General features: G+C 35.2%; 1 protein-coding gene across 2 annotated transcripts; it reads left to right on the top strand.

Annotated features, from left to right (window-relative positions):
• The first annotated feature begins 1,086 nt into the window (after positions 1-1,086).
• On the top strand, positions 1,087-27,216 carry LOC136033945 (uncharacterized). Of its 2 annotated transcripts, none has more exons than XM_065714967.1 (6): positions 1,087-1,147; positions 11,484-11,664; positions 19,220-19,309; positions 21,233-21,434; positions 23,713-23,813; positions 27,030-27,216. In XM_065714967.1, the coding sequence occupies exons 2-6, from the start codon at positions 11,563-11,565 to the stop codon at positions 27,054-27,056; spliced, it is 522 nt and encodes a 173-aa protein (XP_065571039.1). In that variant the 5' UTR covers positions 1,087-1,147; positions 11,484-11,562; the 3' UTR covers positions 27,057-27,216. The 2 variants fall into 2 exon arrangements, with proteins under 2 accessions (XP_065571039.1, XP_065571038.1); XM_065714966.1 differs by lacking the exon at positions 1,087-1,147 and adding an exon at positions 1,168-1,208.
• Positions 27,217-27,218: the final 2 nt, after the last annotated feature.

Genomic DNA, 27,218 nt, shown 5'->3' on the forward strand with positions numbered 1-27,218 from the left:
GGTGCGTGCTTAGAAATATTGGCTTCAGGCGACTTGGTTTTGCAGTGAATTGTAGTAGTAGTAGTAGTAGTAGCAGCATATAAAATTATTTAAGAAATGGCTGAAAGGAATAAGAATAACGTATTCAGTACATCTACTCACATATATTGCTACATGACATACATATCTGTAACCATGAGTTGGCATAACCTGCTCTCAAACTCAAACTGTGTTTGGTCAGGGTTGATTCTTAAATTTTGCTGAAGAACTCCTAAAGGTTTTGTTGGATGTTGTATAAATTATCCTACAGGTCTGTGAGCCTAAGTTTAGTAACACCAGTTACGACTTCCAAACATCCTGAACCCTGCTTGATCAAAATGTTTGTCTTCCCTGACGATGACCAAGGCCCTGCAGGCTTCTCAATCTGAATCAGTAGACACAACGTACCGTGACAGTCCCTACGTTTCGGCCACAATAAAATCAAGCCAGTTTGTGTTCTGACGACGAAGTTTAAATTGTCACCGCCAAGTACGCTTCGTCAGCAGCTAAAGCTATCACAGCTCCACAGATATTCATTAGGGAGTCTACAGTCACAAGTCTCGCCTTAGTATCGTAATGTGGGGTGTCAGAAATATTTACGAGGTTGCCAAGAAATTAATGCATATACCAGTCACCAATATTTTTTCTGGGAGTGTCTTTCATGACTGGTCAGCTATTCAGTGGAAAACAAAATTGACTTTCGGAGAAAATATTGATATTTTAATTCTTAAAAAGTCAAGTATAGCCAGTATTTTATCTCTGAGCCAAACTAATTTTTAATCTGAGTATTCTTAATAATCATTTCTTTAATCAAATTGTCTATTTATTGTTTCCTTTTATATTATCACAAGTTCAAAAAAAGCTATGCAAAGTGCTCCTCAATTACAATTTTTTTACTAAAGTCTGATAAAGCCAAGAATTTATATGACCAAAAACCTGATCTAAAATTAGATTTTGATATATTCATTTGGTCAAATTATCGCCCAACGCTACGGTTGAGAATGTTCCCTTCCACAGTAAAGTTTGTTTTTCTTGCCATCTATATGTATTTTTCTCCAGAGTATTTGGCATGTCTATTCAAAAAGCAAAGATGTGACCAAATGTGTCATTAAAACCCTAGTTAAACAGTGTAAACAGATACTTAATAGATATCTTGAAAATTCAATGAAAATATGGTTTAAAAGATTTCTGTATACCGAATTTTGTTGTCCTAGGATAGGTCATTGCTTGTGGATCACTGGGCTAGCCTATTCTCTTGGATAAACTAGGCTACTTAATCAAATTCACAGGTTTTCAACTCCATAAATGTTTAAAAAAGGCTTAGGTAAAGTTCTAGTTTAGCTTCGTATTGCTATCTTGGAATGGGGTTAGGTTAGGAAAGCAAAAATTTCTGAAATGAATCCAGGGCTGAAAGCATACTCTGGGAAGGTATTGCCAAGCTTCTTTGCATGGGCACCCTTGAGAGGATCAGGGAGAGGTGCCACCTCGTGGATACTTTTTTCTTATTTCTATGTTTTGAAAATTTGCCTTCTTGACAGGTATAAACCTAATTGAAATTTTGACAAATTAAAAGTATTACTTTAATTTTCAGTCATCAGTTTATTTTTCACTGACTTTAGTTCAATATCCAGATAGGCTACAAAGTTCATTTACATCAGAAAGAATTTTTGGTAAAATTCTAGTTAATTGACTTCTTCCTATCTCAGAAAGGGTATAGGTTAGGAAAATGAAACTTTCAGGGATGGGTCTACAGGCTAAAGTATATCATGGGAAGGTATTTTAAAGTACTGACCTTCTCCTTCTCCCTCTAGAGGGCCCTGAAATTTGCATACATGACTGGTCTATACCTATTGAAATTATGACAAAACAAGTTTTACCTTAATTTTCAGTTACAAGTTGCTTTTTCTCTGCCTTTAGTTCTGAAAATGCAATTCCTGTTATTTGAGTAGAATTTTGAGCCATATCAATGCTTTTTTTTTAAATTTAGGAATTGTATTTGCATATCTTTAAAAACTTATAAAATGGAATTGAGCAAAGTTATGAAGCTGAAAACAATTTTGTTTTACTTGAATTAAGCAGAAGATTTATTTTGCAAGGTTTCACTTTTATAACACACATATTTTTAAAGGTCATCAAAAGTCAGGGCCCTCTAGAGGGAGAAGGAGTAGAGGTAGTTGCTTCAAATACCTTCCTGGGACATACTTTAGTCTGTAGATTCATCCCTGAAAGTTTCATTTTCCTAACCTAAACCCTTTCTGAGATAGCAAGAAGTCAATTAACTAGAATTTTAGGTAAAATTGGTGCAAACAGTATTACGGGCTTTCATATAAAGTGAATATACTGCTTGATACCTTTTTTAATGCTGTTTACAAATATAATAATTGCTTTCAATCAATCAATCAATCAATTTATTCAAAAAGAAAACACATAACAACAATAATAATAAAGATCCTAGAAGCAAACTTGTTAAGGACCAAAACAACAAAAAATTGTACATGAAAAAGAGAGAGAAGAAAAAAAAAAAGAGAAAACAAGGGTAATTAAAGCAAATTGAACAAACATTTAAAGAAATATAATATCAAGATTTTAGTACATTATTATATAGCGTCCGAAAACTTGTGGATAGCTCGACACTGGAGGGTATTACATTCCATTGAATTATAGATTTATAAATTGGGGATCGCTGTGCGGAACTAGAGATACACCTGGGGACAATGAAGGAACGGTTGAATGAACGGAGACAGTGGCCTTCAGAATTATTACTATTAAAATAAGTTAATAAGTGGGGAGGAAGATTTTTATGGTAAGCGGAATATGCAAGGGATAGATTTAACTTTTTGATGATTTGTTCAAAAGGGATAATACCAAAATTGGAGTACAAGTCCTTGGTGGGATATAGTCGTGGCAACCAAAAAACTGCTTTGACGGCACGGTTTTGAGCAGATTTTAATTTATTGGTAACTGAAGGATAAGTATTGCCCCATACAGATCCGCAGTATGAGATATATGGGTAAATAAAAGAATAATAAAGGGTGACAAGGATATCGAGAGGAAGAAAATAATTCACACAATTAATTATACTTACCTGACGCAAATTTATGGCTCTAACATAGGACACATGTGTTGCAAATGATAGGCAGGAGTCTATGTGGACACCAAGAAACTTGGCAACTTCGACCTGCGGGAGGAGATTGGTAGAATATTTTAGGCCAAGTGCTGGCTGAACTTCATTTTTTTTGTAAGGGGTTTGAAATAATACCACCTGACTTTTCTTGCTGTTAATGGTCATGCAGTTAACGAGACACCACTCCTGTACTCTATTCAGAAGGGTTTGAGTAGAGGTGACGACGGATGGTAAATTAGGACCGGTGATGAAAAAGTTGCTATCGTCAGCAAAAAGTACTGGGTGCACTGATGGGCCCAGGTCCGTAATCAAATCATTAATATAAAGGAGAAAAAGTATTGGACCAAGAACAGAGCCCTGTGGGACGCCCCTCCGGACAGGTAGGGGATGTGAAGTCACCCCGCCCAGTCTCACACTCTGTACTCTACCAGAGAGATAAGAGCCGAACCATGAGAAAGGAACTCCGCAAATCCCTAGGTTATTGAGTTTACTTAATAAAACATTGTGATCAACCATGTCAAAGGCCTTTGAAAAATCCAGAAATAAGCCCAATACAGTATTTTTAAGGTCAAGTTGGGAACGTATAAACTGTGTGGCGTCTATTAGTGCATGAGCAGTTGAAAATTTGGCACGGAAGCCATATTGATGAGGAGAAATCAACGAATCTGATGACTGATTCCCAAATACAAAGGGAGAAAGACGTCGGAATATAATTCTCTCGAGCACCTTAGATATAACTGGGAGAAGTGAGATTGGACGATAATTGCTTATCTCAGACGGATCGCCTTTTTTATGAATCGGGATAACAATTGCTGATTTAAATATTTCTGGGAAGACTCTATTGGTCATAGACAGGTTTGCTATGTGCACAATGGGTTCACAAATATAGGAAGATACGGTCCTAAGAAGCTTATTACTTATGCCAAAGAAGTCAGGTGTACTACTATTAGAGAGAGATACGATAACTTGAAGCACCTCTTTGCGATCAGTTGGAGAGAAAAACATGGATCTGGGATTCTTGCTAGGGTGTACTGACTGTGAGAAGGAACAGGAGTTAGCATTTGGAATATTAGTGAAATAATTATTAAAAGCATCCGGTACTAAAATTGGGTCAATTAATCTGCCACTGATGTCCCTAAGATTAATAGGAACAGATCTTGAATTCCTTTTTTTTGAAAGGATTTCATTTATTGTAGACCAAATTTTTTGCAAGTTCCCTTTGCCGTGAGAGATTTTTGAATAATAATAATTTTTCTTTGCTTCCCGGATGAGTTTGGTATATATGTTTTTGTATTTTTTATAATTAGTCAGGTCAATAACGCTACTGGTTTTGCAAGCTAACTTATATAGGTCATTTTTTCGGTATGAAGAGATTATCAGGCTATTTGACATCCAGGGGCGTATATGGGTAGTTTTTCGGTTTGATTTACGAACTGGAAAGGTTGAACTAATAAGATCACTCAATCCCTGTGTGAAACTACTTGTGGCTGAATTAACATCCTGACAATCCAAAGTCTTGGACCAGTCGAAGGATTTCAAACAATCCGTGAACCGGTTCATATTCACAGTATTATATATTCTATTAGACGTAGGGGTATTAGTTCTACGGGGTTGAGTAGCTGATAGGGAGGGTAAGGAAAGATAGATTGGAAAGTGATCTGACAGGTCAGAAAATATTATTTTGGAGGACAGGTGGTTTCCCAGGGAAGTGGATACAAAAATGTTATCAATTAAAGTAGCGGTAGACCTCATGGGATCAACTCTAGTAGGAAAAAGGATTGTGGGAAGAAGACCACTTGAGGTAAATGTTTCAAAGAAGGTATCACTATCATTGTTATTGCTAACATTTAATAAATTACAATTGAAGTCCCCAAAAACTATTGCCTTCTTTTGTGGTAAATTAATAAAACTAGAAAAATCATCAAACTGATTACAAAAGAAAGGTGTCGGAAATGAGGGTGGTTTATAAAATAACGAAAAAATAAAAGAATTCTCGTCTACACTTATGTCGACGATTATTGAATAAATGCATCTATTATTTATAGGTTGCGAGAACAAGAATTCACAATCGAATAGTCTGGTGAATTTTAGACTTGATCGGATGTAAAGAGAAATGCCGCCAGAGGACTTGGTTAATTTTCTTTCAATATGAATAGCTTGAAAGCCAGTGAGGGAAAATTCATTAGTATCATCAATTTCTGAAAGCCACGTCTCCGTTATTCCAATTACGTCGAAAGGGCAGTAACCATTTGTTAAAATTAAATCTTTAAAATTAGCCCACTTATCCCGTATGCTTCTGATATTAAAGCAAATTACATTAAGTTTGGTCTCTTCCATTAGCTTAGGTTTCACATTTTTCACAAAATCAAAAGTGTCGAGATATTTACAGTTAATTTGGTTTAAAGGGCTATCGGGGCTAGCTAAGGTGTTGGTGGACAGATTAGTTTGGTCATCGTAATAATTAAAAACAACATTATTGCACAGTGACAAATTATTAAGAAACGTAAAATCTTGTAAAGTACTTGTACTTGTGTTTGTTTGACTGTTCATTTCTTAAGCAGTAGTTTCTGTGCTTCTGGACATTTATACGAATAACAGGGGTGGTCGGAGGAGCCACAGAGAGCACATTTCATGACAAGTTGACACGGGTTTTCTTTGGAGTTCTGGTGGTCACCAGCACATTTAGAGCATCTCGGGGAAGCTTTACAGTTATTCGCAGTATGGCCGTAGCACTGGCATTTGTAGCACTGGGTAGGCAAAAACTTGTACTCAGTTATAGGTAGACGCTCGTAACCAATAACAAGGGGATTCTCAGTGGCATAGTTTAGGTGGTCACGTGACTCAAACTTTAATCGAAAAGACCTCGTACTTCCTAACTGAACAACTTCTATACAGTTATTAGCGAGATCACATAGGTCACTTTTAGATGTTCCGTCAGGCACTCGGCGTACTATACCGAAAAAGGCAGGACTCTTCACTTTAGCATTCATGGATTGGTCTACTTTGCTTAATGCATCTGCCAAAGTATTGGCGGCACCCTTGTCCGACAGAACTACTTGCCATGCATCCCTCCTAGGCCTCAAAACAACTATGCTTGAACTGACACCCCCACAAGCTTTATCCAGGAAATCTTTTCGAGCTTCAGGATTATTCAAGTTTTTTGGTGGATTTTTCACAATAACTGAATAGGACGGTTTTGCGGATGGGGGAGGTTTCATATCAGGAATAGTTTGCACGACTGACCTTGATTTATGGTGCTCAGCGAAGCTTTTAAATTCCATGTAGAGTTCATTAACCTTTCGAGTTAACGTAGCTGTTGTCTCCCCTGGCACACATGGGACCTGATCTGGCTCGAAAATCAGATACTGAGGTAGGCTGATCTTTTTCTCATCACAAAGATCAAAGGCTCGAACCATATCACTTACATTATCAGTCACTTTGGGGCGCTCAGTTACCCTAGTAATAGAGGCGTCAGCCCACAAAATCTTCTTTGCTTCAATTAACATATCTCCTTTGAAAAAATCGCAAGCTATTTTTACAATATTATCAGCTGAACAACCTGCATTTCTAGCCCGTGAAATGAAATTCAACACGGGATTCAAGACAAGTCTTTCACCTGGCATCATCCGGTGAAATGATCAAATTTCATCAAAATTCGTGGGCGGGGCCACAATAGTTGTCAGTAAAAGCAATAGCAAATCAGGTAGTAATACTCACAAGATATGTATTCAGAAGTTGCGTACACAATTTTAATTATCCAAAATCCAATTATTCAAAGCAAATTGTTAACAGCACGTTACACAACTTAAATAGTTGCGTACACGATTTTAATTATCCAATTATCAAAAGCAAATTGTTCACAGCACTATATAGCATTGTACACAATTTCAATAGTTGCGCAATGAAATAAATATCCAAACAATAATCCTCTGTAAGTTAACCAACCAATATAAACTGGTTTTCATCCATATAGGTCAAAGACTGAATGAAGACTGAAATACTGAACTACCATAAGTTCAGATTTAAGCACTTTTTTACCTCTTGACCTCTTAAAAATGACCTATATATGGGGTCATTACAAATCTGTAATAGTTTAGAAACAAATTTGGGCTATATATTTGCACATCAGGGGGGTGGGGGTAAAGCATAGCATATATTAAATGCGTAAACTAACCATTGCTGTATTATTATTTTTTTTTTATGTGTTTGTGCACATCATATTTTAATGAGAAGAGAAATCACCAGTGCAACAGCAAAAACACATAAAAAAAATAGCAATGGTTAGTTTACATATTTAATATATGCTCAGCTTTACCCCCACGCCTCTGATGTGCAAATATATAGCCCAAATTTGTTTCTAAACTATTACAGATTTGTAATGACTGCATATATAGGTCATTTTTAAGAGGTCAAAAAGTGCTTAAATCTGAACATGTGGTAGAAGCGATTATTATATTTGTAAACAGCATAAAAAAGGGCATTGAGTGGTATATTCACTTTAGATCAAAGCCAGTAATACTGTTTGCACCCATTTTACTGAATTTTACCCAATCTTTACCCCCCTTCCAATAAGCTAGTATATATGATTGCCAGTATCCTCCATGGAAATTACCCTCCTCCCCCTCACCAACAGAAAATACCCCCCAGAGCAACCCTGGAAAATATACACCCCCAAGAAAAATACCCCATGAAATAAAAGGCTTTCCAAATTCAAGAATTTTATTTGATTTTTGCTTTTTTAATTTCCATAGGGGGAAGGAATTTTGGTACTTATGTATTATGAGCCACTCACTCAAGTTTGTGCTGTGTAAAACTTGAGAACAAACCAGATTTTCGTTAGTTTCTTTGTTACTTTAGAAACAAATTTGGGCTATAGATTTGCACATAAGGGAGAGGGGGGGGAGTAAAGAATAGTGGGTCTGCATGTAAAATGTATTAGGCACAATTATTCTGCATATTAGATAACATAATCTTTGACCAGCAATCATCATAAAATCAAAAGTCGACTGGCAAAGGTGATGAAAAGCTAAAAAGCATTCAAATTTTTGGCTACTTAGATTAAATATCAGACTGAAACAATTTTTGAATTAATGCATGTTTTGATTTTGGCTCACCGCACATGAATAATTAAAAAGAAATTTGCACATTAATTTTTTTTATTAAACAGCTTTCTCATACTTATGATCGGTCGATTTTTATAAAAAAGGGGTGGAGGAGGAGGTCCAGTTGCCCCTTCCAATTTCTTGTTACTTAAAAATGCAACTAGATTTTTTATTTTTTGTACGAACGTTTTTGTTAGTAATAAACATACGTACCTTACGAATTAACTTACGTAACAAACTTCTATATTTGTATATTTTTATTACGTAAATGAGGGGGTTTGCCCCCTCTTCAATGCCATGCTCTTTACACTAAAGCTTGAATAAATAGTTGTAATTGCCAGTGGAGGGATTGGGATGAAACTTGGTGGGAAAAATAATAACAAGTTCTAGATAGTTCATTGACATAACCGGAACGGATCCGCTCTCTTTGGGGGAGTTGGGAGGAAGGAGGGCTGTTTCTGAAAAATTAGTAAAAATGAGGTATTTTTAACTTACGAAGGAGTGATCGGATCTTAATGAAATTTGATATTTGGAAGGATATTGTATCTCAGAGCTCTTATTTTGAATCCCGACTGGATCCAGTGACATTGCGGGGAATAGGGGGGGGGGGAACTAAAATCTTTGAAAACGCATAGAGTGGAGGGATTTGGATGAAACTTGGTGGTAAAAATAATAAGAAGAATAAGCACAAGTCCTAGATACGTGATTGACATAACCGGAATGTGTCCGTTTTCTTTGGGGGAGTTGGGGGGAGGAGGGTTAATTCTGAAAAATTAGAAAAAATGAGGTATTTTTAACTTACGAAGGAGTGATCGGATCTTAATGAAATTTGATGTTTGGAAGGATATCATGTCTCAGAGATCTTATTATAAATCCCGACTGGATCCGGTGACATTGAGGGGAGTTGGGGGGAACCTAAAATCTTGGAAAACCTTTAGAGTGGAGGGATCGGGACTAAACTTGGTTGGAAAAAGAAGCACAAGTCCTAGATACATGATTGATATAACCGGAATGGAGCTGGGGGGAGGGTTAATTCTAAGAAATTGAAAAAATGAGGTATTTTTAACTTACCAAGGAGTGATCGGATCTTAATTAAATTTCATATTCAGAAGGACTTTGTAACTCGGAGCTCTTAGTTTGAACCCCGACCGGATCCAGTGTCATTGGGAGGGGGGACTGGAAATCTTGGAAAACGGTTAAAGCGGAGAGATCAGGATGAAACTTGGTGGGTAGAATAAGCACGAGTCCAAGATATGTGACAGAAATAACTGGACCGAATCCGCTCTCTTTGGTGGAGGTGGGGGGGGGAGTAATTAAGAAAAATTAAAAAAAATGAGGTATTTGTAACTTACGAACGGGTGATCAGGTCTAATGCAAATGCACAGGAGTTCTTACCATTAGTGAGACACACTGGACCTTTGCGAGTACTCAGAGCATACATTTTTATTTAAAAACTTGTTATGTCCAACTTGCTCTGTACGTTGCTCCAACATTTTGTTGAGCTCCTTATTCACTTGCACTTGTTACGAGACCTAAGGTGAACGCCTCACCGGGCATCCAGGATATTTCGTATGATTAATTCCCATGTGTCGTGATTTCGCGCCAGCTCTTCAGCGAACCGGAGCCAGAAGCTATCCCATCTTCTGCCAAACTTCTGAAATCCGCCAATAGGCTCGAGGTTGTTTTGAAAATGGCTGAAAAATTCTTCAATTAAAGAGCAGGTCGCAGCTTGATGATGTGGTCATTGAGTATCAACACAAGTGTTTACATTTTTTAAGGCGCTATACCACCATAATTGTATGGCATAAGTGACAGCTGCAATATGCCACCAATGTAAAATATTAGTAACATAACCTCAATTTTAATTTTCCCTTGCACATTTTCCCTGGTTTTCTCAAAATTTGTTTGTACCTTTCTTAGTTCCGCACTAGGGTTTGCATCTACTTTATTGGTGCTATATTAGTTTATACCGTAAACTTAATTTTACACAATGCATTACACAGCTGAAATATGACGTCAGTCTCAAATATTAGCTGTATACTCGTCTTTTTCATTTTCAAGTAGTATTGATATATATTTCTTTGTTTTCAAAAACTGTATTGTTTCCTTTTCTAGCCCAGCACTAGTGTTTAGATTTATTTTATGTGGTTTATCACCATAATTGTATGGGCAAGTGGAGGTTCTAATATGTCATCAGTGCAAAATATAATCTGTATAACCTCAATTTTTTTTTCTTGGTAAATTTTTAGTTTGTACAAAGTTTATACATTTTTTAGTTTCATACTAAGATTTGCATTTATCTATAGGTGCCACAATAATAATAATAATAATAATAATAATGATAATAATTTATTCCTCACACCTCTCAATACAATAATTTCACATAACTGACACCTTATTAAAAGAAAAATGTTATGGCAGGACGAAGAGCGGATCGACTACGGCACGATTGCCATTTAAAGTCGTCCTATGTTGAAAGTCTCGAGATATGGTATGTTTATGTTTAGGCTATTGGAGAAGGCTTCCAGTGATTTCATCTTTTCGACTGGGAATGGCAGTTTGTTCCAGATCCTGATGACCCGGGGTATGAACGAATGATGGTAAGAATTAGATCTTGCAATCTTCATCTTCACAGGCTCCAATTGCAGACTGTGCGATCTTGTGTTGCTTTGGGTAGTTATTTGAACAAGCTTGTCTTTTACGTTCCCAAAGTTCTCGTGAACTAACTGGAAAAGGGTTTTTAAGTCCAAGATCGTTCTTCTTGTCTCAAGTTTATGGAGTCATACGGAAGGTTTCTGAATCTTTGAAGTCCTTTACAAAACGTTTCTGGACTCGTTCTATTCCGTCAATATCCTTTTTAAGATATGGAGACCAGATGACAGTGAATGTCAAGGTATCGTAGGGAGTGAGTGAGTAGCCAGTGAGTATTTGATGCTTTACGCACAACCAGGCCTATATGCTTTTCTGGTTTGAGATCCAAGCTCAGAATTACACCTAGGGCCTTTTCGCAGGTAGTTTACATCAGGTCGATACCTTGTCAGGGCGTCCTAGTCGCTTTGGATTTGTGATGATGCACTAAAGTGTTTATGTTATGAACCTAATTCTACTCCATGAATGTCAGCTGAAATACGACACTAAATGTCAGTTTCATACAGGGTTTCTTCATAACTGTTTCTTAGTTTGCTCAAAATGAATTTTTGCCTTTTCTGGCCTAAGATTAGTGTTTACATCTTTTTTAGGCGGCATATCAATTTGTACCATGATCCTAATTATACACCACCAGTGCCAGCCGCGAAAGACCACCAATGCCCAGTTTGTATGAAGTCATTCCGCCACAGAGGAAATCTATTGCGGCACATAGAGGGCCATCAGGGACAAAACGATACCCTATCCATTCAAGGTCAACCAAAGACTTTTAAGGTTTGTACTGATTTATCTCCTCTTTACTACTATGTATTTCAATTATGGTTTGGTTCCAAATTTTTGGGGCCTAGTGTGCAGAAATCCATTCCGAAGAGCATTCGTCCGGCTCGGCACCGAGCCGGACGAAAATTAAGCTCAAAAGTATTTATTAGGTCGAGGCTCATAATTAGTTTATTATTATACATTTTTTCCCATTATAATCATTATTATAAGGTGACGAAAGATTGGACATCTTTTTCATATCTTTTTGTTTTGTTTTTGAGTTAATTAATAGTTAGAAAGTTTGTTGTGCGTACTCACCCAGCCTCGAGTACTCTTTGTACCCTTCTTGGGGCGTCTATTGGTAGTTTAGTCTAGTGTCTTTTCTGGTTGTAAATAAGAGTAAATTGAACTGAACCAAATATAATTTTTTGGTTTAGGATAATTTTAGATATAGAAAATGGACAATCCTCAACTAACGAGACGGTGATTGTCTACAATACGAAAGGACAATTTTCCTTTAATAATATAGGGGTTAAACTCGCTGAGCTAAAAATCTCTATTGCAGATACAGTCCTTGATTTGTGTTTTTCGCCAAAGGCGCTTGTACGAGTAAATTTATTAACTACATGATGTTAAGTAAATCATAATGGAATATACCAAAATATGATGAAAATACAATACTCCACTGAGAAAATTATGAAAATTAAAAAGAAATTATGGTGGGGGGCGAATGGTTAATCGTAAACATCAAATCTGTACCTTTATTAACTTTAGAAACTAAAATCTATGTTGTAAAGTGAATCAAATGTATTTTTTCTTTACATAACATTAATGTTCTAATTTTAAAAACCAATATAGTAAAAGTGAAGTAGTATGCTTCAAAGAAACCATCCCCCCCCCCAGGAAACCTCTAAAAACTGTTCTTGCTAAATAAAAGTCGTTAACTAAATTTCGGCATTTTGCCAAAATTGCACGGTATTGAACAGACCTCTTCCTGCCTTTCAAATATTTTCCGATTCTACTCTAGTGCAATGAATTTTTGTTGTAATTTTTAGTACTTTAAAAAAATGATTTTTAGTACTTAAAAAAAAACCTCTTATTATTCTAATCAAACGAACTTAGTATTTCAGGAGTCGTTCTTAAAAGGTTGGGACAGAATTTAAACTTAATAGTAAAGAGTGAGGTGTTGAGGAGGAGTAACCCTCTCATATTCGTAATAATTTCTGTTCGTTTAAGTTTTAGTGTTGCTCCTTACTTTCAGTTAAAACATTTTTCTTTTTTCTTTAAATTTAATTTCTGATCGTTTTTTAAATAGTGCCAGGAAATCTGGTTACTCTTCCATGGAAAAATTCCTCTTCCCCAAGGATTTGTTCTTTAAGCAATTCAATCCTGCTGAAAACACCCCGGACAATTACCCTTAATATCTCCACGCGTAAAATTGAGACGGAAAAGAGAAAGCAAGACATTAGAAGAATTTCGTATAGTAATTCTGACAAATTCCTCCTGTGCAAAATTTCCCCTGAAAAATTCACCCCCTGAAAACTTCCCTCCCTATGGAATATCATCTCCGAGAAGAACCCCACCAGTAGAACATCCCTCCCAGCCCCAAAAATGTCTGCATACTTCCCAATTGCAAATTCTAGACGTAAACAATAGGCAAATTTTGTAATTTAAAGATCTATCCCCAGGAGCTGTGGGAGGGTCATGATATCCCCAAAGGCATAGTTTTTCAGTCTTTCAACTATGCTGAACAAAAATGCTATCTCACAATTTTGATCGGACGATTTTGAAGAAAAGGGGCGTGGGAGGAGGCCTAGTAGCCCTCATTTTTCGTCGGTCACTTGAAAAGGGCACTAGAATTTTTAATTTTTGTTCGATTGAGCGTTCTCGCGATATTCTAGGCTCATTGGGTCGATACAACCACCCCTGGGAAGAACAAACAAATAAACCCGCATCCGTAATCTTTCTTCTGGCAGAAAATGCAAAATTTCACATTTTTTCAGATAAACGCTTGAACTTCTACAGTAGGGTTATCTGATGCCTGAATCTGGTGGTATGATTTTCTTTAATTCTATGACTTTTAGGATTTTCAAAAATCTGGCGAATTTTCTTAGGCTCTTAACCTTTGATGAGTAAGATTGAAACTTATTGAAACTTATATATTGGAAACCTGCATAAAGCCCTGATTCTTTGGATATATCTATTTGTATCAAAATTCCGTTTTTAGAGTTTTGGTAACTATTGAACCGGGTCACTCCTTACTTACTGTTCGTTACCATGAACTGCTTGATAGTTTATTATTTAAAAGAAAATAGGCTTACAGGTCCTATGCTGCATTTTAATCACATTAAAAGTGTCAAGTCTCTGTGTTGTCAGGTTGACATTCGTTTTTGGAGTTACATCAAGAGGACAAAAACATTGTGGATGTCAAATTCCTATCTTGTATCAAAACGCACTTTAAGCATTGTACGTCCTCGTGGTGCCATCACGTTGAATTTACTTTCAGCGTTTTATCAAGAGGGACATTAAATTGTTTGTATTCAAATTCTAACCTGTACTAAGAGCTTTGTATTCAAATTCTAACCTGTACGAAGAGCTGCGGGTTCAGGTTGTACCATGTTAGACTTTCTTTAAATATTGTTTCATGAGGCACACACAGGAATTTGCATTAGAAGCTTTTTATTCGGTTTTTGTCATTCTGAACCAAATATCCTTGCGGATCCTACACTAAATTGACGTTTTCCATCATAATTAAGTAATAAATCTCTGTGTTCCCATTTTGTACCTTCTGTCAGTATTGTGTCCAGATGGGGATAAAATAGTTTGAATTCCATTTTTTAGCAGTTTTTTTTTTTTTGCACTCAAAGTTGTAAGTCTCCGTGTTACCACGTTGACTAACTTTCAACGTTGTCTCAAGAGGGACATACAAGATTTTGAATGCCAAGCTTTCTGTTCTGGTTCTTTTCATTCAGAAGCAAATATCCTTGTGGATCCTAAACTACGTTGACGTTTTCCATCATAATTAAGTGTTAAATCCCCGTGTAGCCATTTTGTACCTTCTTTCTACTTTGTGTCTAAAAGAGGATAAAATAGTTTGAATTTCATTTTCTTGTCTATTTTTTTTCATACTCAAAATTATGAGTCCCCATGTTACCCCGTTGAACTAACTTTCAACGTTGTGTCAAGAGGGACATACAAGAATTTGGATACCAAGCTTCCTATTCTGGTTCTTGTCATTCAGAAGCAGATATCCTTTTGGATCCTACACTAAATTGAAGATTTCCATCATAATTAAGTAATAAATCTCTGTGTTGCCATTTCGTACCTTCTGTCAGTATTGTGTCCAGATGGGGATAAAATCGTTTGAATTCCATTTTTTTTATCAAGTTTTTTTTACACTCAAAGTTGTAAGTCCCCGTGTTACCACGTTGAAATAGCTTTCAACGTTGTGTCAAGAGGGAGATACAAGAATTTGGTTACCAAGCTTTGTATTCTGGTTCTTTTCATTCAGAAGCAGTTCTCCTTGTGGATCGCACATTAAATTGACGATTTCCATCATAATTAAGTAATAAATCTCTGTTTTACCATTTTGTACCTTCTGTCAGTATTGTGTCCAGATGGGGATAAAATAGTTTGAATTCCATTTTTTCATCAATTTTTTTTTTTTTTGCACTCAAAGTTGTAAGTCTCCGTGTTACCACGTTGACTAACTCTCAACGTTGTCTCAAGAGGGACATACAAGATTTTGAATACCAAGCTTTCTATTCTGGTTCTTTTCATTCAGAAGCAAATATCCTTGTGGATCCTAAACTACGTTGACGTTTTCCATCATAATTAAGTGTTAAATCCCCGTGTTGCCATTTTATAACTTCTTTCTACTTTGTGTCTAAAAGAGGATAAAATAGTTTGAATTTCATTTTCTTATCTATTTTTTTTCATACTCAAAATTAGGAGTCCCCGTGTTACCACGTTGAACTAACTTTCAACGTTGTGTCAAGAGGGACATACAAGAATTTGGATACCAAGCTTCCTATTCTGGTTCTTTTCATTCAGAAGCAGATATCCTTTTGAATCCTATATTGACGTTTTCCATCATAATTAAGTAATAAATCTCTGTGTTGCCATTTCGTACCTTCTGTCAATATTGTGTCCACATTGGGATAAAATAGTTTGAATTCCATTTTTTTTATCAAGTTTTTTTTTTACGCTCAAAGTTGTAAGTCCCCGTTTTACCACGTTGAAATAACTTTCAACGTTGTGTCAAGAGAGATATACAAGAATTTGGATATCAAGCTTTGTATTCTGGTTCTTTTCATTCAGAAGCAGATATCCTTGTGGATCCTACACTAAATTGAAGATTTTCATCATAATTTAGTAATAAATCTCTGTTTTACCATTTTGTACCTTCTGTCAGTATTGTGTCCAGATGGGGATAAAATAGTTTGAATTCCATTTTTTAGCAAGTTTTTTTTTTTTTTTGCACTCAAAGTTGTAAGTCTCCGTGTTACCACGTTGACTAACTTTCAACGTTGTCTCAAGAGGGACATACAAGATTTTGAATACCAAGCTTTCTATTCTGGTTCGTTTCATTCAGAAGCAAATATCCTTGTGGATCCTAAACTACGTTGACGTTTTCCATCACAATTAAGTGTTAAATCCCCGTGTTGCCATTTTGTACCTTCTTTCTACTTTGTGTCTAAAAGAGGATAAAATAGTTTGAATTTCATTTTCTTATCTATTTTTTTTTTCATACTCAAAATTAGTAGTCCCCGTGTTACCACGTTGAACTAATTTTCAACGTTGTGTCAAGAGCGACATACAAGAATTTGGATACCAAGCTTCCTATTCTGGTTCTTGTAATTCAGAAGTAGATATCCTTTTGAGTCCTACATTGACGTTTTCCATCATAATTAAGTAATAAATCTCTGTGTTGCCATTTCGTACCTTCTGTCAGTATTGTGTCCAGATGGGGATAAAATAGTTTGAATTCCATTTTTTTTATCAAGTTTTTTTTTACACTCAAAGTTGTAAGTCCCCGTGTTACCACGTTGAAATAACTTTCAACGTTGTGTCAAGAGGGATATACAAGAATTTGGATACCAAGCTTTGTATTCTGGTTCTTTTCATTCAGAAGCAGTTATCCTTGTGGATTCTACATTAAATTGACGATTTCCATCATAATTAAGTAATAAATCTCTGTTTTACCATTTTGTACCTTCTGTCAGTATTGTGTCCAGATGGGGATAAAATAGTTTGAATTCCATTTTTTTATCAAATTTTTTTTGCACTCAAAGTTGTAAGTCCCCGTGTTACCACGTTGAACTAACTTTCAGCGTTGTGTCAAGAGGGACATACAAGAATTTGGATACCAAGCTTTGTATTCTGGTTCTTTTCATTCAGAAGCAGATATCCTTGTGGATCCTACACTAAATTGACGATTTCCGTCATAATTAAGTAATAAGTCCCTGTGTTGTCATTTGTACCTTCTGTCAGTATTGTGTTCAGATGGGGATAAATTAGTTTGAATTCCATTTTTTTTATCTATGTTTTTTTTTTTTTGCACTCAAAGTTGTAAGTCTCCGTGTTACCACGTTGAACTAACTTTCAACGTTGTGTCAAGAGGGACATACAAGAACTTGGATACCAAGCTTCCTATTCTGGTTCTTGTCATTCAGAAGCAGATATCCTTTTGGATCCTACATTGACGTTTTCATCATAATTAAGTATTAAATCCCTATGTTGCCATTTTGTACCTTCTTTCTACTTTGTGCCTAAAAGGGGATAAAATAGTTTGAATTCCATTTTTTTGACTTTTTTTTTCATACTCAAATTTGTAAGTCCCCGTGTTATCACGTTGAACTAACTTTCAACGTTGTGTCAATAGGGACATACAAGAATTTGGATACCAAGCTTTCTATTCTGGGTCTTGTCAGTCAAAAGAAGATATCCTTGTGGACCCTACTCTACTTTGACCTTTTCCAACATAATTTAGTATTAAATCCTCGTGTTGCCTTTTTTTTTATCTTCTGTCTGTATAGTGTACAGATGGGGATAATATAGTTTGAATTCTATTTTATAGTAAATAAACTTTCAACGTCGTGTCAGAGGGACTTGCAGTTATTTGGACACCAGCATTCCTATTCTGCTTTTTTATCACTCAGAAGCAGATATTCTTGTAGTTTCCACACTACATTAACACTCTACATTATAATTAATTAATAAGTCCCTGTGTCACCACGTTGTCAAGAGGGGCGTACAAGAATTCGTGCACTAAGTATCCAATTCTGCCTTTTATCATTCAGAAGCAAATACCCTTAAAACGGTATATGTTTCTGATCCTTCACCACATTAACACTTTCCATTATAAATAAGTATGAATTAACATGAATTTGGATATCAAGCTTCCTATAAGTCCCCTTTATACCACATTGGACATGCTTTCAATGTTGTGTGAAGAGGGACAAACAGTTTGAATTCCATTTTCTGTTTACGTTCAAAAGCAGATGTGCTTGTAGGACCTATCCTATACTAAGATTAAACAAAGAAAAATTTGTTCAACTAAGTAAGGAGCTACATTGAAACTTAAAATGAGCAGAAATTATTCCCTTTATGAGGGGGGACTAATTGAGGAAGGGGTAGCCCACCTCATATGAACTGATTTGTTGTTGTTTTTTATTTAATTTCTTACTGACTTTCAAATCAATTCCATGCCAACTCAAGATATGATGTGAGCTATAGGCAAATCCATGTTTGATAGCTTACTGTTAAATTGTGTCTATCAATACTTTAAAACTGATTGGTAATCCTCTGTTTTTTAAGTTATTCTGCTTGAGAATTAAGATGTTGGAATAATTAAAAGTTTTGGACAGAATTCAAGTAAATACTCGAATTTACTCGAAATTAGTCAAAATTTCCGATAAACAGTAGTTTTGTTGAATAAGTTATTAATAATATTGCCTCTATAGAATTTGGGGGGGGGGAACAGAAAGGGATATTATTGTTCACATGGATGGAAATTCCGTATGACTTTTGATCTTCTACTCTGCTGAAGCCGTCATTACCTCTATAATGGGTTCTTTGATATTTAAATACCTTGTATACACGTTTTTAAGTACATTGAAACATTTTATATAAATAGGAAAAGAGAAATATTACTATTTCAAATCGCTAAAAACAAAGCTCCTGGCAGCACTTGCTCCCCCCCCCCCCAAGGAGTGAGGCATATATTTCCTTTTTTTTATTTTATCAAGCTTTTTTTATTTATTCATTATTAAAAAGTAGACACTATTATTGTTTTGACACCTTGTAAAAAATTGGTGTCATATATACCAGTTTGAGGTTCCATGGTAGTTGGTTTAGATAGATATATTCGTTGACAAAACATCGACAAACAACAGAAAACATCAAAAACACCGGGCATAGCTCGTTGGGCTTGGGATAAACACCTGAATAAAATCAGTAATACCATTACTAAGGAAAAAAAAAGTTGAAATACAGAAAATATTATATGAATAAACAAACAAGAGAAATAACTAATAAATAAAAAGTAAACTCGTACTATATTTTATAGGTAGAAGTACCTGAAGAGGTTGATCAATTAATGGCAGTCGAAGGTCAGGATGGGCAACAATATGTTGTTCTAGAAGTTATTGAACTCCAAGTAAGTTTTATTCTATCTTCTGCATTTTTCTATTCCATTATTTTGTCATTCTTCAATCTAATTGTTTGATATGTTTTCTTTAATATTTATTTGCACTTTAATATTTCATTTGTGTATCAGCTTTAATTTTTTTTAAATTAGGTCTTAAGAGTCCTTGCTTTTTCTCAAGCTCTAGTTTTTTCAGTTTTCTTCCTTATCTTGATTTTTTTAAGTGGCTACATGTGATAGAAGGACATTGTTTACCGAATGATATGGATTGTCCATATTTTAGGCTCGATTTGCTTAGATATCACATTTTGTTTAGAAATAAGACACATCACAGCCCGCAGAAAGGGAAGTTTCCCTTTGCGGCACAGAAATAGCTTCAGTTACTACTTGGGATCACAGTATAAAAATTTGTCATTGCGCACGCGCGAAGACGGAGTCATAATGATATGTGCGATACTCGAAAGAGTCTTATTCTTTTCTTCACACTAAATATTCAGAGTTTTGTCCACAGGTCTGGATTCATCGACATTAGTTGACCTTGACCTAAAAAAAAGTTCATGAATACTTGATTTAATTCTTCCTTTTCCCTAGCCAGTTACAAGATAATTTGAAGGATTATAACTATTTTCAATGTGAGCAACACATACAATGACCTTCATAAAGGAAAGTTCATTTTAACCCCTCCTTCCCGTTAGGACATGGTCATTGCATTATAATCCGTCCTTGTATAGTTGTATAATATGTGGCGATTACCACATGGCTCAATTCTCAGTCTTAGCCAATTTCAAGTTTCAGATTAGTGTTTTTTATAGTACTGTCCGGTCGGCCAAGTGCCATATAGCGATCGGAATTTCTGTCCGTCCGTCGGTCCCCATTTTGCTAGTTCGGGTACTTCCAGATAAGCTAGGACGATGAAAGTTGGCAGGCGTATCAGGAACCCGACCAGATTAAATGAGAAATAGTCGCTTCCTTGATTCGACCATCTGGGGGGGAGGGGAATTGTTGAGGAACCGTTAATTCGGAAAAATAAAAAGAGGTATTTGTAACTTACGAACGGGTGTTCGGGTCTTAATGAAATTTGATATTTAGAAGGACCTCGTGTCTCAGAGCTCTTGTTTTAAATCCCGACCTGATCTGATGACATTGGGGGAAGTTGGAGGGGGAAACCGGAAATCTTGGAAAACTCTTCGAGTGGAGAGATTGGGATGAAACTTGGTGAGAAGAATAAGCACATGTCCTAGGTACGTGATCAACTTAACCGGACTGAATCCGCTCTCTTTTGGGGAGATGGGGGATTTCCAGTGCTTTGGAAAGTTCGGTGCTTCTGGACGTGCTAGGACGATGAAAATTGGTAGGCGTGTCAGAGACCCGCACAAATTGACTTGATAATAGCTGTTTCCCGATTTGACCATCTGGGGGGAGGGGGCTGGAGGGAGGAGAAATAGTGAAAATTGAGGTATGTTTATCTAACGAATGGGTGTTCGGATCTTAATGAAACTTGATATATAGAAATATCTCATGTCTCAGATGCTCTATTTTCAGTTTGGATTGGATCCGGGGACATTGGGGATGGAGGGAGGAAACGGAAATCTTGTTTTTAATTGTTTGAAGTGCATTTGGATGTAAGTGTAAATAATATTCGGTGTCTACAGTTTTTTCGTAATTATTTTCTGATAACTCTTTCTCTTATTTGTGTACACAAAATTCGTTATAAATTACAAAATTCGTTATAAATTTGGAATTAAGAAAAAAAAGACAAAACTGATAGCATTCTTGTCTTCAGCGTAAATATTTCCCCATCCAATTAACAAAGTGAATTCGTCGCAATTAGGCACTATGTGGCAATAGAGACACTGCCTATATATAATCAGAAAATTAGACTCGTTGAATTCCGTTAAAATATTTGTAAGTTTAAAGTTTGTAAATTTATAATAGGAAGGTGAAGAAGAAGAGGACGAAGAAGAAGAAGAACTAGTAGAAGATTATGGAACTGAAAAAGACTGCAGTTTTGCTATTAAACGAGAAAGTTTTATGTCGAGTTCAGCTATTGATTCCCAATCTGAAATAACTGGCTTGGAAGAGACCTTAGAAGAGACAGAGGTTAACCCAGAAGACACCACATTGTCTGGAATTACTGGTATGATTATTTTTTTTTCATAGTTAAATTACTAACGATATACTTCACTGGAGATAAAACGACATAAAGATTGCCTGATAATTAAGTTTTTCTTTGCGGGTGTAATTATATGGTAACCGTGGGTTTAATCCCTTTTTTACTCCTAAATTGAAGATTAAGGCAAGATAAATCTATGTATACTTTGGGCCTCTGAGTAGGTTTTAGAAATGTTTTCCCTATTAATTTAGATCAGTTGTAACTGAGAATTGGGTGTATAAAGGCAAATTTTTGGGTACCTGAAGCTGCTGAAAAGAAAATGATTGGTTGATGAAAATTAAGCTAAGATCTCGCCTTGTTTTTAGATTTTAAATAATAATGTAAGGTAGTCATTTATTACCCACTTGCAAATAAAGCAACGAAACAGTGAAGTATGATACAGAAGAAGAAGACGAAATTAGCTTAATTAGGAGCACGACAGTGGTAACACAAATATTTAAAGCAGACAAAACCAAAAGAAAATTAACACTTAATCACGTAAGGGGTAACTAAGGGCCAAAAAATGAAGGACAAGGGGTTACTAGACTTTAGGCTTTTTTAAATCGACTTCTCAGAGTGACTTGGTAAAGTAAGTGGTGCTTAAGAATAGAACTATTGATTCGATATCGATCATAAGTTCATATCGAAACGGATACAAAATTAGCGTATTTGGAATAAATAACCCTTAATCCATGTCTGTCTTTTTTTCCGAAAGAAACGAGAAAACTCATTAGTATAAAATACCAAAGGAGCACAAAAATTAGTTTAGAGGCGCCCTAATGCCTTACTGTTGAATCGAGTTGGATCAGGTGGGATCTGGCTGTTCGAAACATGAATTCTTAATCACTAATTCTTCATTCTCTAAAATCACTAATTTTTAGTCATTAGTAATTAAAGAGTAGGTACTGGAAGGGGGGGGGGGGATAAGAATGATCAAAACACAGAGGAGAGGGTGACCCGAGCATGTTGATTTATATTCCATTATTGAAATGTTTTCCTTTTTACCTTTTACTATAACATAGTGGCCACTTATAGCTATATTCTATAGCATTCGGATTGTCCCCCCTGTTTCCTGAAAGAGTTAAAACATCAGTTAGTTTTCTTAATCAAACTCATTTCTTCTTAACCCTAAGAAGTAAAGATTCTTGCTAAAATATCACCAAATTCTTCGCTGTTTGCCTACCTTATTGGTGGACTGGTAGTCTACCGTAATTTGGTTTGTTAACGGTTGATAGAAACATTAAGCCTTTTTCTGATGATAACTAAAGTCTGAATGCAATATAATGAAAAATGAGAGTTTTTTTTAGCTTCATAGAGAAGATAAGGTGGTGGTAGCTGGGCTGCCTAGCACAGAAGTTTCTGAATTATAGCCTGCGTGTCACAAAGTATGCAATTAGGATTCAAAATCGATTCTATGGTACGAGGCAGCGCTATGATTTTTCTTATGCATTAGTTTACATATGGTGAGAGGACGCGATATGATTTTTCACATTGATCAGTTTACATATGGAAGGAGGAAGCGATACGATTTTTCTGATCCATCAATTTACATATTGTACGAGGAAGCGATGACTTTTTAGATTCGCCTTGGCTGGGGCATTGCCCACTTTGATTCAGCCTTTTTTGCTTATTTTTGAGTTGTAAGGGGGCGCTCTAGTTACTTTTGCCCCGGGCACCACCAACCCTAGAAACGGCTCTGTGTAGGTGTACCGAAACTGTGCCAGGAAGATGAAGTTCTAGAGATTGAAAGGAGAGTGAAAATCAATGGATAATGTGGATGAATTTTATTAGCAGTTTGTTTCCTTTTTTGTTCCCTACTGTCGTTTTGATATTAAGTAAAAATAATATTTAGCAAAAAAATTGTTCATGGGATTGTAAAGCAACGTTCTTAATCTGATAATAAGGTTAAGATGAACATACGGGTAAGTTTGTTGAACAAAACCTCTTTCTGGGAGATACGTTTTGGCTATAATGCTATTAATTGTAAATCTGTTGCTAATAGAGGGTCGGGAGAAGACCATCCATTAAAAATTCTTTGAAGTTATTTATTTATAATTTTTTAACTAGAAAGTGCTGCATTTTAATAGCTGGTATTAGGGATTAGGTCCCCCTCCTATTTCCAAGGTTGTTTTGAACTGTATCCCTCTTCCTAATATCCTAGATTTGCAGGTTTATCTATGTTTAAATCCTTGTGTGCAACAATTATCACATTTTACTCACCATTTTAGCAAGTGACTCACACCTTTTTTGCTTTTTCTTTTAGAATTTGATTCCATGCTAGCGGGTACGTCTCGAACTGAACGAATTCCAATGTCATTAGCCGTGGACTTGGCCAAGGAAAGGGATAATTGTTTTGGTTTTGATGTAAGTTTACTTTTTAATTTATCTAATTAAATTATTTAATTTAATTAATACTTATTTAATTTATTACAATAACCGCAGGTTCATAAGAAGTTCCACAGAAGCAATTTCCACTTATCAAGGAAATTTTTTATCTTGACGGCAATTTAATTGCTTTCTCAAGCAATTAATGTAGTTAGAAAAACTTTCAATACTTATTGGGCAATTCGACAGTTTTTCTAACAAAGCCACATCTATGGAAGATAAGAGTTGTTGTCTAATTGAAATTATCATTATTTAAGTAATTATTTATACTTGTATTTTTTTTATGTAGATACTAAATATTATTTTACATCATACATTATATAGCATAAATACTATTTTTATTTTATTACTGTATATATGTTATTTTTATTATCTGTTATTTACATACTTGTCATATAAATTTTACGACTTTAATTCGTATTTTAACTCTTCTTTAATTAAATAATTCATATAATAATTTATAACAGAATTACAAAAACTAATAATAATTTAGGTCTAACAATACCAACATAAGAAGACAATGTAAGAAAGAAATCTTAAAGACAGTGGATTGTGGAAGAAAACCTATTGAATATATCGGTTATATATCTAATAGCCGTCCTCAGTAAAACAAAGGATTGAAGTAAAGAAAAATATCAGCTCACAATAAAAACGAGGACACTAAAATAAAACCAACAATGAAAGATGCCTAACATCGTTACTTTAGGCTAGTTCAACAACACTGTAAACTGTTGACTAAGAAATGCAAAAATGTAAAGTTTATGCTGGAAATCAAACTTCTAAAAAGGGGTGTCCGACCAACTCAGAAAAACTAAGCGAACTAATTAAAAAATAAAAAAAAACGAGCGAACCGTAATGAAATAGATGGCGCTTGCATCACACAAGCACGGATTATTTTTAATAAGCGAAATATGATTGTGAAATTACGAAAAACGATTGTTCAGAGTTGCCAGACATCTGAATCAATCATCTCACATTAATCCTTGGCATTGATAAAACGGGTAGCAATAGGACATTTGAAGCGATCTGTTCAGCTGCTGAATTCTTTATTCATTATTAAATAATACTGAACAAATTTTTACCTTTGACTGCGATATATATATATATATATATATATATATATATATATATATATATATATATATATATATATATATATATATATATATATATATATATATATATTCCGAAGAAAATTTATTGTAGTTAACGAAAAAAATTTGTGATGAAACTGGAAAAATACCTACTGCGAGCACTTGGGTTGCTAATAATTTGTCGTTAAATTTAAGAGATACGAGCTCTCACATCGTGTTGCAAATATTCTTTGCTCGCAATAGTCACGTACTTGGGTTTTTAAGGGGGAGGGGAGACAACAACAACAAAAATTAATTTTATTTGACAATTTGAAAAAGATATGTCAATGAATTATAAATAATTGAATCTAGTTGGGGGGGGCTGGGCCCTGAGGTTTCCCCTTGGCCTTCGGCTCACAAGAGTATTAGAAATGAGTTAAGGCTGTAAAAAAGGCCTTTAATGGTTCTTACAAGTGTCCTTGCCAAGTGTGATTCAATCGACTATTTTGAAGTCAAACATAATATTAGCTAAAGAGTTATATGTATGTAATTATATACAGTGCAGAAACTTCTACTTGATTTCATAACAAGGTGGAGTGTAGGTCATAAAAGTACAAATATACAGGGAATTGTTTTGAAAATATAGAATTACTGATTAAATCGTAAAAATGTTACTTTTGGGGAAGGTGGAAGTACATGAGCCTCTTACAGTTTATATAGCTGTAGTTCTTATAACATGTAGCTTTCGATTAACTGTCGAAAAAATTCTCTTAAATATTAGGATGGCTCATGACGTCAAGATTATGGTTAATACAAACTGAAGATTACTGCAGTCAAATAAAACAATTAAAATGAGAATTTTTTTCTTTATATATATATTATATATATAACATGACAGTGGTCTTTAACTGAAGTAGTTGTAAAAGCTAAAAAATTTTGATCTCTTATAAGGTGCACGTAGGATTGAATCTAAAGTAGCTAGTCATGATTTTGTTCCTGGTGAAGAGGTTTACCACAGTTCTAACAAAATAGAAAATTCTGTCTGCCTAAAAGCCTGACTCAAACTGACTACTTACTCGAAAAGGAAACTTTATTCAATGAATACAAACAGTTTTGTGTTCGCTTAAACGGAAGAGAATAAACTCATATGTTTTGAGTTATCTTAAAACAACGCAAAAGCAATACAGTTTTAATACAGGACTTCCAAAACAGTAACAATCCGCTTTTGTAACCAATGGCTGTTCGTAGCGAAATAGAAGAAATACCAAACAAAGTCTATAAACATAACTCACAATCTAAAACTCCTAAATATAATTTAAATTGGGATTTAAAAGCTTATAGGGATCACTTGACCAGAAATAGTATCTACTGCATTAATATAGGCTAATATATGACCGATAGGCAGTGTGATCTTTGTATAAAGATGCACTTGTAGTCAGGCCAGGAGTCAATTTCTTTTCGAATCGATTCCTTATTTTCTTGTATTATGTTCTTATAGTGTGGGGTGTACTTAAAAGGGGCTTATGGACTGAAGATCCCTCCCCCAGAGATCTGTAAAAAATATCGTAAATGGTACGGAAAGCTGTCTCACAAGTTTAATTGTAAATTACGCTGGTCAAAAGAGAAGCTCAAAATTGCAAATTTGCTTTTTTAAAACTTATTTTTGTGACTATTTTAATTCAATTTTTTTTTTAATTCGGATAATACTTCACTACAGTAAATGCATGAGCACTCCTCTACTACCATGAACCACCGGTTTTTTCCTCACTCCTTCCCTACCGAAATTGTGGGTGCTAATTTAGAAAATGTACAAATTTGGAAAGAGTAGAATTTGTGAAAAATATAGGTACAAAAAGTATCTTGTTAAAAGATTGTTATTTTCATGCTGTTATTGATTTTGGGCTTTTGATTTTTGCTATTCGCCAGCCTTGTATATTTACAGTTTTCTCGGAAAACTTGCCAGTAGGTTATCGGCAGTTGTAAAGCGTCAAAAGTAAAACATCTTCCAAGCTGTGGTCAGTGTATCTCACCTGCCAACAGTGACGAAAGGTTATACAAAACATTTGTGTAAAATTTTGAAAAAAAATTAGTAATCCATGTTGATTTATTGATTATTTTTCAGGATGATGAAGAACAGATGGAAGACTAGGTTTATTTAGGTGATCCTGCTTAATCAAATTTAACGCTTGATTTGATGGTGTCAATTATTACAATTGCTGCTTCAATCGTAGCTTTTCTTCGTTTTTGTGTTTAAAAGTATGTGATTTTTTCGAATTTTTTTTGTCTCTATTAAAAAAGGTTAAACTGTATG

The sequence above is a fragment of the Artemia franciscana genome, chromosome 12 (assembly GCF_032884065.1).
Source record: "Artemia franciscana chromosome 12, ASM3288406v1, whole genome shotgun sequence".
Taxonomy (NCBI): domain Eukaryota; kingdom Metazoa; phylum Arthropoda; class Branchiopoda; order Anostraca; family Artemiidae; genus Artemia; species Artemia franciscana.